General features: G+C 35.2%; 1 protein-coding gene across 2 annotated transcripts; it reads left to right on the top strand.

Moving 5' to 3' along the window:
• The first annotated feature begins 7,063 nt into the window (after positions 1–7,063).
• Positions 7,064–9,922, top strand: LOC125494789 (uncharacterized). Of its 2 annotated transcripts, XM_048638602.2 has the most exons (3): positions 7,094–7,709; positions 8,898–8,962; positions 9,657–9,922. In XM_048638602.2, exons 1-3 carry the CDS (start codon positions 7,270–7,272, stop codon positions 9,680–9,682), a joined length of 531 nt encoding a protein of 176 aa, XP_048494559.1. In that variant the 5' UTR covers positions 7,094–7,269; the 3' UTR covers positions 9,683–9,922. The 2 variants fall into 2 exon arrangements, 1 of the variants encoding a protein (XP_048494559.1); XR_007271034.1 differs by lacking the exon at positions 8,898–8,962 and having other exon boundaries at positions 7,064–7,709.
• Positions 9,923–12,734: the final 2,812 nt, after the last annotated feature.

Here is a 12,734-nt window from a genome sequence, read left to right as displayed (position 1 = left end):
CTTATGCCACGCTCAGATGGTCCTTTCAAGATCATTAGCAAAGTGAATGATAATGCATTCAAGTTGGAGTTGCCTGGAAACTACAATGTAAGTGCCACTGTGAATGTGGGAGATTTGGCACCTTATGTCCATGATGATGATATGGCTCAATTAAGGACAATTGTTTCTAAAGAAGAGGAGGATGATACAGGAGTAATGGATGCAAGTTTTTTAGCACATTGTCTCTTTAAATCTTGGCTCAATTGATGTACATGGAGGACTCTTCATGGGAATGACTACTAAGGTGGTAGCATGTTTGTAACCAAGGTAAGATAGGCGTGTGTTCTAGTGTCTAGAGTCCTAATCTATTAGGATTCATATCTTTAATTGCTTTCCTATTAAGTTGAATTAGGAATCATGGTTTTGCCTACGTTCTTAAAACTGGATTTTACATGATTCAAAGAGTCTAAGGATCTAGGACTTAGGGACTTGTCCTAAGCCTATTAGGTTTATGTTTTTATCAAGTAGTATAAATATGGAGTTATGTAGTTCGAATTCTTTACAGAATTAAATAAGATTTTCGAGTGTTTTTGTGTTAAACATTGATTGTTTACAAACCCTCTTGAGTGTTGGTGGCTTAGCCTTTATGCATTCAAAACCCTTAGTATTATTCCTTGTGGTGACTTAGTCTTTATCATTGAATAATCTAAGTTCTATCCTGGTTACCTTGGTTCGAGTTCTTGGTAAGTTCTTGCTTGAGTCTTTGTATTCTTGCTTGAATCTTGGTAGTTATTGTTTGTGTTTTATTGTTATTGATTTATTTTACTTAGCTTCCGCACAAGTATTTGATTCTTGAAGAATAAATACATTAGTTAGGCTATGTTACCCGAACTTGGCTAAGAGTGTCGGGTATTGGGTATGGATCCGAGTGTCCGGTACGACGCTTCCAAAAACCAGGACACGGGTACTCTAGATTTTCAACATGGGTACGGGTATGGCAAAATTAATAATTTATAATATAAAATTTGATAATTAAACTAGTAATTTAGATTTTATAATTGTCTATTCTTAAACACTAATAAAATTAAGGTATTTATTTAAAAAGAATAACAACCTAAAATGATATTTTTTTTTAAACAGAGCACAAGAAGGAAAAGAGGGAAGGAGAAAAGAAAGGAAAAAAGAAAAGAAAAAAGAAAAGAAAAAAAGTCATGTGAAAACAGAATAGAAAGAAAGAAGGAAAAAGAAAATAAAAAGAAATAGAGTCATGTGGACTCATAAAAGAAAAAAATGAAAAAGAAAAAGAAAAGATGAGAAGGTGAGGCTGAGGCGAGAGAAGATCGAAGAGAGAGAAGAAGAGAAGTGAAGAAAGATGAAACATATCGGCGAGTTCGAAGCTCCAGCTGCAAGTTCGAAACTCCGGTCGGCGAGTCCAGGTAAGTTATCCTCTTCTTCTCTTATTCTCGTCCTCATATTTGAATTATAGGGTTTGAATATCTAGAGTTTTGCACCATCGTGTCCGAGTGAAAGTTGCTGAATCTGACACGTATTTCGTACCCGTACAGATGTCGTGTCGTACCGACACAAGTACATGACAAATTTTGTGGAGTCTGCCTACTAAAGGTGCCATGTATAGGTATTGGTACAAGTCTAAGTGCGTGGTACGACACTTCCAAAAATCTGGACACAGGGACTGTGTCTGAACTTTGGGAACGGGTATCGGTATGCGAAATTATTATTTTTATGATATAAAATCTAATAACTAACCCGCTAATTTAGATTCTATGATTGTCTATAATATACTAATAAAATTAAGGTATTTGTTTAAAAAGAAAAATATCTTAGCCTAGAAGAACAATAATGATCTAAAAAAGAGAGCAAAAGAAGAAAAGGAGAGAAGGAAAAAAAAAATAAGAAAAAAAGGGACTCCTTAGGACAAAAAAAGAATTAAAAAAGATGAGAAGGTGAAAGCGAAAAGAAAAAGAAGAGAAGTGAAGATTGAGATGAAACTTACTAGCGATCTCGAAGCTCCGTTCGACTAGTCAAGGTGAGTTATCCTCTTCTTCTTTTCCTCTTCGCATTCGAACTCTAGGATTTGAGCATCTAGCGTTTAGCGCCGCTGTGTCCGACGGGTTTGACACGGATTTCATACCCATATCGGTGTCGTGTCGTACCTGTGTCGATGTCGAGTCGTACCGACACCATGCCAAACACTTAATTAGTGTTTTGACTCGATGAAAACACTAGAAGTTAGTTCAAAAGTTATTGGAGAACATGTGCTTAGTATGATCATTTGATAAAGCAAATGGGGATATTGGCTAGAATCAAGGTTAGGAGTGCCAAAAACCTTTTATTTATGGGAAGACTGCAACATGTCAATTATGTGCTCCTATACAAGTCTGATTGGCATAACGGTCATATCAATGCGTTTTCTACGTTGCTGGTCACAAAATTAACAAACCATGTGATTGCACGCGCATGAAAGACAAACTATCTCTATTAAGATATAAGTACTCCCTTCCGTTCATATAAGTACCCCTAATAGTTTATAAGACAGGTAACCCCAATAATTATAAAGTAAGCTCTACTGTATTAGTAAGTAAACCCCAATAATTATATGTACCCCCTTGTATACTATTAAGTAACCTTTGTGGTAAAATGTAAGACAAGTACTCCCAACACAAAACATAAATAAGCCCAATAATTATAAGTTACCCCTAGTATATTAATAAGTAGGAAATACTATTAACTATAAGCCAACCTTTGGCCCATCTTATGAAAATAAGTTAATATTTTGATTATTTTATAATAAGTGTAACGTTTATACCCATGTATTTAAAACAAATTATGAGTTGTTGTTAACCTCTTTCACATGTTACGTATGACACATGTTGCTTTTTCATTGGTCTGATTTTTTTGTACTTTTTAATTTCAATGTTGTGTTAATTTTAAATTTTATTTTCTTAATCAAATATTTATTTTTTATTCCCTCAAAAATAATCTTTTTTTTTTAAAAAACCTCTTTTATCCCTCCTCCACCCCCTCCTCTCTCTCTCTCCTACCTTCCCCAAAACCCAAACCCCAACAATGAGTTGCTCCATTATATCAAACCCTCTCTATGTCTGTCCTCACCGCCGCAACCGGTTCTCCCTCTCTCCACCTTGGTTTTAAAAGGCGCATGCATTCCGTAGGCGAGGAGCACCTTTGGTGTCAAAATACTTACAAATTAGATAAAAAAAAAAAGCAATGTAATACTCAAAACAATGTAGATATTATAATAATGACATATAATAGTATATATAATGACAGATCTTAACCCACTATTTTACAGGGGCCGAGTAAGCAAGTTAAAAGTTTAACTGTAAAATTTAAATGATGAATAAAAACATTAACACAAGCATGTGAAAGATTAAATATATTACCATCAATGGCTACAGAGAAGTTGTAGCTAACCTAGTAGTGCTAAAATCTAACCCTTCAACTTTTAAGCAACTTTGGCCATTTATTTGTTTGACCAATATCAAATCTTCAAGGAATTGAAAGAAAGAGTTCACCAAAAAAATGGGTAGATATTTTAGAAGTTGAAGGAATAGTTGTGCATTAGTACTATAAGTAACTATATCATTTATCAAATTGCTTTCTTAAGTCATGGCAAAAAAAGTACATCTATCATTTATGATTGTTAGGAATGATTTTGAGATTAAAAAAAAGTATTGATTATGTTGAGAAAATAAATAAAAGAAAGCAGATACTAACAATATATAGAAAAAGATATTTTCAAAATTAGAAAAATAATAAGCCAAAGATATAGGGAAAAAAACAAAAGAAAAAGAAGAAGATAATAACAATTACCATAAACAACAAAGATTTTTCAATGTTAGGAAATGACAAGGCAAATATAAAGAGAAAAAGAAAGAGAAAATTGACATAAGATGCCTTTAATCAGGACCAAACATTAGGTCTATAAGAGAAAGGTTGCTTCGAGCGCTACTGAGCCAACCATAATATCTTGTAAAACTAAGAGGGGCCAGGAATCTGCCCGCCCCTCTTATGATCCGCCATTGAGTATATATAAGAAAGCATAGTCCATTGCTACAATACCAAAACAAGTCAAAGTACCAAGTAGAAAGAAAAGTAAATAAAGATCTCCAAATTAGCTTAATTACAAATAAAGTTTTCAAGAAAAGAAAACAAAGTCTCAAAAATTAATTAACGTGGGTACAAGATATAATATAATATGATTGAACATAAAACAACTAATTGCTAGTATACTAACCCGCTACGTCACCAAAATCATTAAAAAAAAGTTTAACTTACTGTCATATAATAAATAAAGTCAGAGAGAACAGACGAGAAAAGGAAGAAGTGAAGTGAGAAAGTAAGAGGACGAAAAAAAAAATCATGGGAGAGTAAAAATAAAGAAGATGAAGACACAAAGAAAGAAGACGAAGATAAGACAAAGAGGAGAAGAAGAAGAGAAGAATAAGAGAACTTACCGGCAAGAGAAGTAGAGGCGTCGGCGAGGAGTCTGCGACCACTGATAACAAGCGCCACCACAGGGAGACAGCTGGCCACCACGAGGAGCAGAGGATGTCGAGCAAAGGCAACGGTGAGGTAAGTTCTACTATTCTAGGGTTTTGTTTCCACATAGCAAAGGCAGAGAATGTCGAGCAAAAACGTGAAAAAATTTTAAAAAAAGAAGGGGTGGCCCACAAGCACACGTCCTCCCGAAAAGCGAGCACCTCTTGCGCTTCACGCCACCTGAAAAGGCGCACAAAGCGCGCGCCTCCAGTTGGTCGCCTCGCCTTAGTAGTTGAAGGCATTTTCCTCGTCACCTGAACTCGTCTTGCGCCTAGGCGAGTCCAATGCGCGCATTTTAAAACTAAGCTCTATGTAGTGTTGCGTCACCTTCACCACAACAACAACATCAACAATGGCCACCACTTTCAGTGGTGTATTCCTTTCTTCACCCCATTATATGATTTTTCTTGATGTGCCTTTTCCTTCTCTCTCTTCTCGCTTTGCGTCTTTCTCGCCTCCTCCACAATCGCGAGTTGCAACTCCACCACTGCCTTTTCGTCTTCTATAATTTCACTCTCATGTTCTGCAAATGCAATTTCCTTCTTCCTTTGGATGTGTAGTGTCTCCTCTCTCATCTTCACTATCCAGATATCTTTTATCTCTTTTTTTATCTTCTATCATCTTGATTAACTTCTTGTCCTCTTTGCTTCTTTCCTTTATTTTTTTTCATGAACTCAACCTGTGCATTTCTCATGTCTGAGTGCATTGATCGCATCTTAATATGCTCATTAACATGTTTGGATGACGAGTATTATTAGATGAATGTTTGAGCTACTCAGCCTTGACATTGTTGTATATGATGCATTCTTAGAGTAATGTTGTGTACTTAGTTGTTTTTGATGATGCCAAGAGGGGAATTAGAGTGGTACATAAAATAAATTTTAGTCTTCTGAGTTTCTAGGTGATGCTTTTCAATTTTTTGTTTCATTGTCTTCAAAACTACTTACTTTTAGCTTAGTGTTATTACTTTTTACTCCCTCCGCTTTTTTTATTTGCTACATTTGTGTTTACACAAGAATTTAGGAGATGTCATTTTCATTCTTTTTTAGTGTACTTTTTGACCCTTTTAGCATTAAATAGGGTGAGAAAAGGGGAAAAAGTGGTACTTTTTGGTGGAAAAAGAGGAGAAACAAATATAATACTATTACTTTTTGGTGGACCAAGCCTCCTAATAAGGAAATGTAGCAAATAAAAAAAAAGCAACCCTTTTTGGAAAATGTAGCAAATAAAAAAAAAGCAGAGGGAGTAATCTTTTGATAGTTTTGTTTCTTTATTTTTGAACTCATTAGCTTTTGATTCTTTTGCTACGGTTTATTTATTTTTTTTCTTTCTTTTATTAGTTTTTGTTAATTTTATATTTTTATATGCCTTATATTTGCCCTCATAAAAAAGGGGGAATATTGTTGTATTCCATGTTTTGATATGCCAAATACTTAGGTAGTAATATAGTTTTTATTTTGAAAAAAATAAAAAAAATAAAAAATAATGTAATGTTTATTTTTATACATATATCTTGTGGAGAAAGATTATTTATTTAACCTAAGTCAAGATATTATTTTTATGCACTTTGAATTTTTATTATAAGGTATGTTCAACATCCCAGTAACTTAGAATCTTTGAATAAAAGATTCTTCAAGTTATTAGATATTTGTGCTGCTCTAATTGTGCAAATTTCAGTTGGAATAAGTGTCGCATAAAAGGTGGAAAATAGATTGAAGTTTGTGGGTGAATTTGTGGAGCAACTTGCGTGAAGTTAGCTAACTGTTTCAACCCATGACTACATGAAGATAGCTAACTGCTTGAAGCTCTCCAAACTCCTTAATCACCTACTGAATGTAAGCGACTAACTGCTGGAAATCCTCCCACTAGTTCGGATGACCCCTTTGCCTAACTTCATGAGCCCAAACAAATATAAGAAACCCAAAATCAAAGGATGAGCCCAACATCAAACCAAAGATGATGAGTAAACAAAATGAAGGAAAAAGAGGAAAAACCATCTTCCTCCTTTGTAAATGGCATGCAAGACCAAAACTCCAAACCATGGAGTTTCTTCATTTTTTTTCCCTTGTATTACAGAACCAGCAAATATTTTTTAATCATACTTTACTCTCACAAACATATTAAACACACTGAAATTCACCCAAAAATAGTTGGTTGAGTTTCTTGTTTCTTGAAAATCCATGGATGCACATGATTTTGATTTGTTAATTCTGAAAATACATCTTCTAAGATAGCAATCTGTAATATCCTAAAAACTTAACCATGCTTAATCAATTAATTAGTTGTAATTATCATTAATTTAACTAAGAGTTAAAATTTTCTTTTTATTATTTAAACATAAATTACTAGACTTTGTAAAAAGGGGTATTTCTATTCTTTCGTTTAACCAGAAAATTACAGACTTATATTTAACTATTACCAAACTAGGTGGTTGAAAGTTGAAACAATGACTAATACCTGATTTCATAAATTAAAAGAAAAAAAATATTATAAAATTGAGAAACTTGGCTGCTTTCTTCCTCCCACTTCATTCCTTCTTCTATGGCAAACACATGGCAAACATGCCCAAATTTGCTCAGCGTTTTCTCTGCCTAAGCCACTCACACCTTCATCCAAGTCAATATTTCAGTAGGCATAAATCAATGGCCTATATGCACGGTTTTGGCCAAAAGACCACCCAACAAAACTCATGGTTTTTGAGCTCCAACAATGGCTATAAATACACAATGTTGCTCAAACACACCACATAAATCAACATTACTCCAATCAGAAATTAACCTCAAATTTAATCAAGAAACAAATGAAAAGAAGAAGAAAGTTAAAAAGCCAAATTATAAAACTATTTCACACCACCAACACCACCACAGTACCACCGCGTCTGACCCCTGCCCAACACCACTCGCCCCTACTTCCACCATCGTCGCCGGCTACCTGCGCGTCAAACGCCGGCCACCCGCACCAGCCCCACCTCTTCTCTCTCGTCGCTCCTCTTCGTCGCGCCCAGTTGTGCGCACATCACCGGCAACCTCCTTCCACCATCGTCGCTGCACGCCGCATCGCCTCGCTGTCGCACAGTCGCTGTTCGTTGTCGCCGTTCGCCGGAGACGTTGTTCTGCCTCATGCTTGTCGACCCTACTCACTGAGCAGAGGTATATGACGCCCCTCTTCATTCTTAATTTTCTGATTTCTTAAAGTTTACAAATCAAGCCCAAATTTCTTTTGCTAGTTATGTTGTTTTGGGCCTAGGATAACTCTATTTTGAACTAAACTTAAGTGACAATAAATCTGATTTATTATTATATTGGGCTAAAGATGGTTGGACTTGTGATGTTTTCATTAAAAGACTGATTTAGTTAGTTTAATTAAACCACTTAACTTAATTCCTAAAAACTACTATTGGGCTATATTTCATAACTACTAAACTAGTTGAGTTGTTGAAACTAATTAAAATCCATTAAGCTTGTTACTTGTAATTCGAGTTTAATTTATTAGTACCTTCACTAATCCTTAAGTTTACTCATAATAACTAGTTAGCTTAATTTAGTAGTTTTAAGTAATCAAATAATATTAAATAGGAAAAATTGTCAAGAATAAGTCAACCTTTGCGTTGACCGCTTTTAACATGTCAACCTTAATTTATTCCAGTAGCAAGTAAAGCTTGTAACTGAATTAGCTTTTAACGAGTTTTTTTACTTATGACCTGAATAACCCCTACAATTTTGTTCAGTTTTAAGTTTCTCACGGAACTTTTATCAAATTCAAGCAGTGCAAATATGTTCTAGAGAACAATTTAATGAGTTCTAGAATACACACCTGTTAAAACTAAACAAAATTGTAGGGATTGTTCAGGTCATAAGTAAAAAAACTTGTTAAAAGCTAATTCATGTACAAGCTTGACTTGCTACTGGAATAAATGAAGGTTGACTTGTTAAAAGCGGTCAACGCAAATGTTGACTTATTCTTGACAATTTTTCCTATTAAATAATGTTTATGGTTCTATTATAGCTTTAAACTTAATTAATTTAATAATAAACGACTATTAATGATTAACTATGAACTCCTATAATAATAGTGTACTTTCGAATGGTTTTATAATATGTATCACTTCAAGTATAATGTTTCGATAATTCTAAAATTATAATGAAAAGAGTTATTTCACTTTATTAGTCGATTAAAGAGTCGCCTTAAGAAGTTAATAATGCTTAAGAAAAATAACGACCTTTATGGAGACCCTTATGACGTTATAATGAATGTTATGACCTTAATAAGCTCTAGCTAGTATTTAGGCTTAAAAGGTAAATAAGGAAACGTTCATTAATAAAATTATTCTTGAATAGATTAAAGAGGATAAAGGATATTACAAGCCTTCCTCGGCTATCAAGTTTGTTAAGCAGGAATTCAGGTAACGTCTACTGCTAACAGCCGCACTCCTCTTCCAACAATGTTTCATATGACTATTTTATGAAATGTTTATGCGATGTTTTTATGGTGTGCGAGATATGAAATGTTTGCTATTTAAATGATGTTTATTAAATGTTTTGATGTTTTATGAAGTATGATGACTTTGATGTTACGAAAATCATAATGATGATTACATTATGATGATAATTATCTTATAATAAACGAAACATTCAAGTGAAAGAAGGTTCCTGGCAGTATCCCGTGGGTACCACAAGTGTCATCTTTGTTGTGGTCACCCTTATGGTTAATGATTGGGCACCGAAAGTGTCACTTATGTTGTGACCGCCTTTCTGTGGGCACCGCAAGTGTCACCTATGTTATGACCGTCCTTTTGTATGTTAACGATGTGGGCACCGAAAGTGTCACCTATGTTGTTGCCGCCTTTCTGTATGTTATGGGGAGACGTCCCTTCTGTTGTACTAGTCAAGTTACCAAAGTAAAATATATATGATGATGATGAACAAGATAACGAATGATGACAATGTTTTATGATTATGATTTAATGTTTATGTTTACGAAATTATTTTACTATTTCTCTCTTCCCTGATTGCTAATAAAATGAATCGGAATGATTTTACAATGTTAGGGTAGTATGTTATTGAGCCTCGCTCACAATGTTTTATTTTATGTTTTAGGTATGGAAGAACAGTTGTGGATATAGACTGCGTTATAGAGATTATGTATGATTCTATAAGGTTTTAGGATATTTTGTATGATGGATAAACAAGTATTATCTTACGATGAGTAATTGTATAGTGGATTTTCAATTTTAGGCTATCATTTTATTAGTGGGCCATAACCCACAGACTTAAGTTATGCTTCCGATGACGATTAAGTTTATGTAATTTGGCGGGGTGTTACACAATCCCTCTATAGATAGGGAGATTGAGTTGGAAATTTACATCACAAAAACAACAACAAAATTCAGAATTTATCTCCAACAAAATGGGTTACAAATCCCAACTTTAAACATCTGTTCTTCAAAACCCAATCAACCACCACTGTTCCACCACTCGACCACTACCTATGAGCACCATTGCTCCGACATCCAACCACCACCGAAGAACCAACCAGCATCCACCATATTCCATCCCCATTTGCAACTCTCTCGTCCCCTTCGAGCCTCCCTCTCGCCCAATCTCTCTTTCTCTCTCTTCAATTTCTACACCACCTCCTTCTGCCACATCACGTCATTGCTGCCTGTTCCCCCTCTGCCGCTTGTCGTCACCGCGAATTGTCGCCCACCAGCAGTCCTCATGTCGCTACTTCAAAGACCCACGTTTCTCCCTCCTCTGCGTGTGTGTGTTTTCTGTTTGGATAAGTTCATTGCTTTTTTTTTTTTGGAATTGAGTGTTGAATTTTTATACTAATTCCCAAAATGAGTAAACCCCTTAATGCTAAGTAATAACAGTTATAACAATGCAAGCTTATAACTAAGTCAAGTAATGTCACTTATAAATTATAAATATTATTTATGGTTAGTTCTACTAAACATAGATGGTCAAACTCTTTTTTTTTTTGGCAATTCAAAGTAGTTATTGATAACCAAAAAAAACAATTACAAAGGCACCACTAAGGCAACAGGCTGCCTGAAACAACATCCCAACTCCGAGGCCTTCCCCAAACTCCTAGCTTACTTGATCAGTTTTTCTCTTGCTTGCTTACTACACGTAAAAAACACTTTATAAATGATATCCTTAACAACAATGTTAGGACTCATTAATATATGATTAAAAACCTTATTATTTCTCTGCATCCAGACAGCATACAAGCTCTTTGTATAGAGCATCACAAAAATTATATCCTTAATTTTCTTACTTCTAGCTTTCTTCACATCTTACACCAGTTCTTCTTGTGCATCTACCTGGGGCTGCCAGTTGATGTATTCCAGCACATTTTTCCATATCTCTTTGTTGTAGCTACAGCTGAAAAAGAGATGCTGGAGAGTTTCAGGGGCCTGATCATACACCCTACATAGGTGGCTAACATTGATATCACATTGATGTAACCTAGTTGCAGTAGAGACCCTATTAAGCAAGCTGAGCCATAGTATGGATATACTCTTTGGGGAAGCTTTATTATTGCACACCATCCTTCGCCATTCAACCCTCTCACTATCACCCTGCAGTTTATGGTAAGTCTTCTTAATGCTGAAGTATAGACGAGAGCTAATTGAACTCCAACCTCCCCACACTTGGCAGAAGCTCTCTAGAAGCAATAATTTTTCTCAACACCCATGTTATATTGCCTGTAATAGCAACATCATAGATATTGTTCCTCTTGATATAATATGCATTAACCCATCTCACCCACAGCTTATCTTGCTTAAATGCAATATCCCATAACAGTTTCAGCAGAGCTGGTTTGTTCCAATTAACCATATTCACCATATTTAACCCCCCTGCTATTTTGGGCAGTTGAATAAATGACCAAGCCACTAGTGCCTTCCTTGAAAATTCAACTGCAACAGTCCATAAGAACCTTCTATAAATAGTTTCAACCGCCTTTATTAATTTTTTAGGCAGTGGAAAGATTTGAGCCCAATAGTTTTGCATGCTCTGTAAAATCACTTTGATAAGTTGTAGCCTGCCAGCATAAGAGAGACAATGAGCCATCCATCCTTGAGCTCTGGCTGTAATTTTGTCTATCAAAGGTTTACACTGAGAGAATGTTAGCTTCTTGGTAGCAAGAGGCACTCTAAGATACCTAAAAGGGAATGCCCCATTAGGCATTTGAATACTGCTAGCTATTTGCATAGCTTCCACATTAGGAATTCCACATAAATAAGTGCAGCTCTTCTCATTGTTAGCCTCCAATCCTGAAGCCTTAGAGAATTTCTAGAAAGCATCCATCATTTTCTTCACCAAATTGTGGTCGGCTCTCACAAACATAAGTAAATCATCAGGAAACATGAGATGAGTCAACTGAATTTTCTTACATTTGGGATGGTAGTTGAAGCCATGTTGTTTACTCATACTGCTAAGGCTTCTACTCAGATATTCCATGTTGATGGCAAATAGGAAGGGGGACAAGGGGTCACCCTATCTCAAACCTTTCTGCGCTAGGAATGGCACTGTAGGGACTCTGTTTCTCAAAATGGAGTAGGAAACAGACCTAACACAGGCCACAACCCAATGAATGCTGTACTGCATTGGAAACTCCAATTTCTTCATCAAATGCTCCAGGAAACTCCACTCCACAGAGTCATAAGCTTTCCTAATATCAACTTTAATAACACATCTAGGAGACATATGACTTCTAGTATACCCTTTAATCAGTTCAGTAGCCAAAAGAATATTATCAACAATCTGCCTTCCAGGTATGAAGCCAGCTTGAGAGCAATCCACCACCTCTGTAATGACTTGTTGAAGTCTGGAAGTGAAAATCTTAGAGATCAACTTGTAGACAACAATGTAACATGCAATAGGCCTAAAGTCCTTTGAGTTGTAGCATTAGCAATCTTAGGCACTAGAGTATTTGAAGTGCAATTAATTGGTTTGTAACAGATTGCATTATCAAAGAAATCCATAATACCATCATACACATCTTAGATGGTCAAACTTTAAATTATTCAAGTTATAACATGTTTTAACATATACTCCTAAACTAGTTTAAAAGTTATAATCACTTTTAATTTTAATAACTAACTCACTTATATGAGTGCAACTATTAAATTCTAAGCTTATAACATGATAATATGACTAAGCTATGGG

The sequence above is a fragment of the Beta vulgaris genome, chromosome 2, assembly GCF_026745355.1.
Source record: "Beta vulgaris subsp. vulgaris cultivar EL10 chromosome 2, EL10.2, whole genome shotgun sequence".
NCBI lineage: Eukaryota > Viridiplantae > Streptophyta > Magnoliopsida > Caryophyllales > Amaranthaceae > Beta > Beta vulgaris.
The sequence above is the reverse complement of the archived record's forward strand: the minus strand, read 5'-3'. Positions and strand labels throughout refer to the sequence as shown.

Excerpts from the sequence above, each read along its gene's own strand:
- LOC125494789 (XM_048638602.2), top strand. The coding sequence starts at position 7,270 with ATGGCTATAAATACACAATGTTGCTCAAACACACCACATAAATCAACA. Across the intron at positions 7,710-8,897 it reads ACCCTACTCACTGAGCAGAG|ATTAAAGAGGATAAAGGATA; the intron begins GTATATGACGCC and ends ATTCTTGAATAG. Across the intron at positions 8,963-9,656 it reads TTTGTTAAGCAGGAATTCAG|GTATGGAAGAACAGTTGTGG; the intron begins GTAACGTCTACT and ends TTTATGTTTTAG.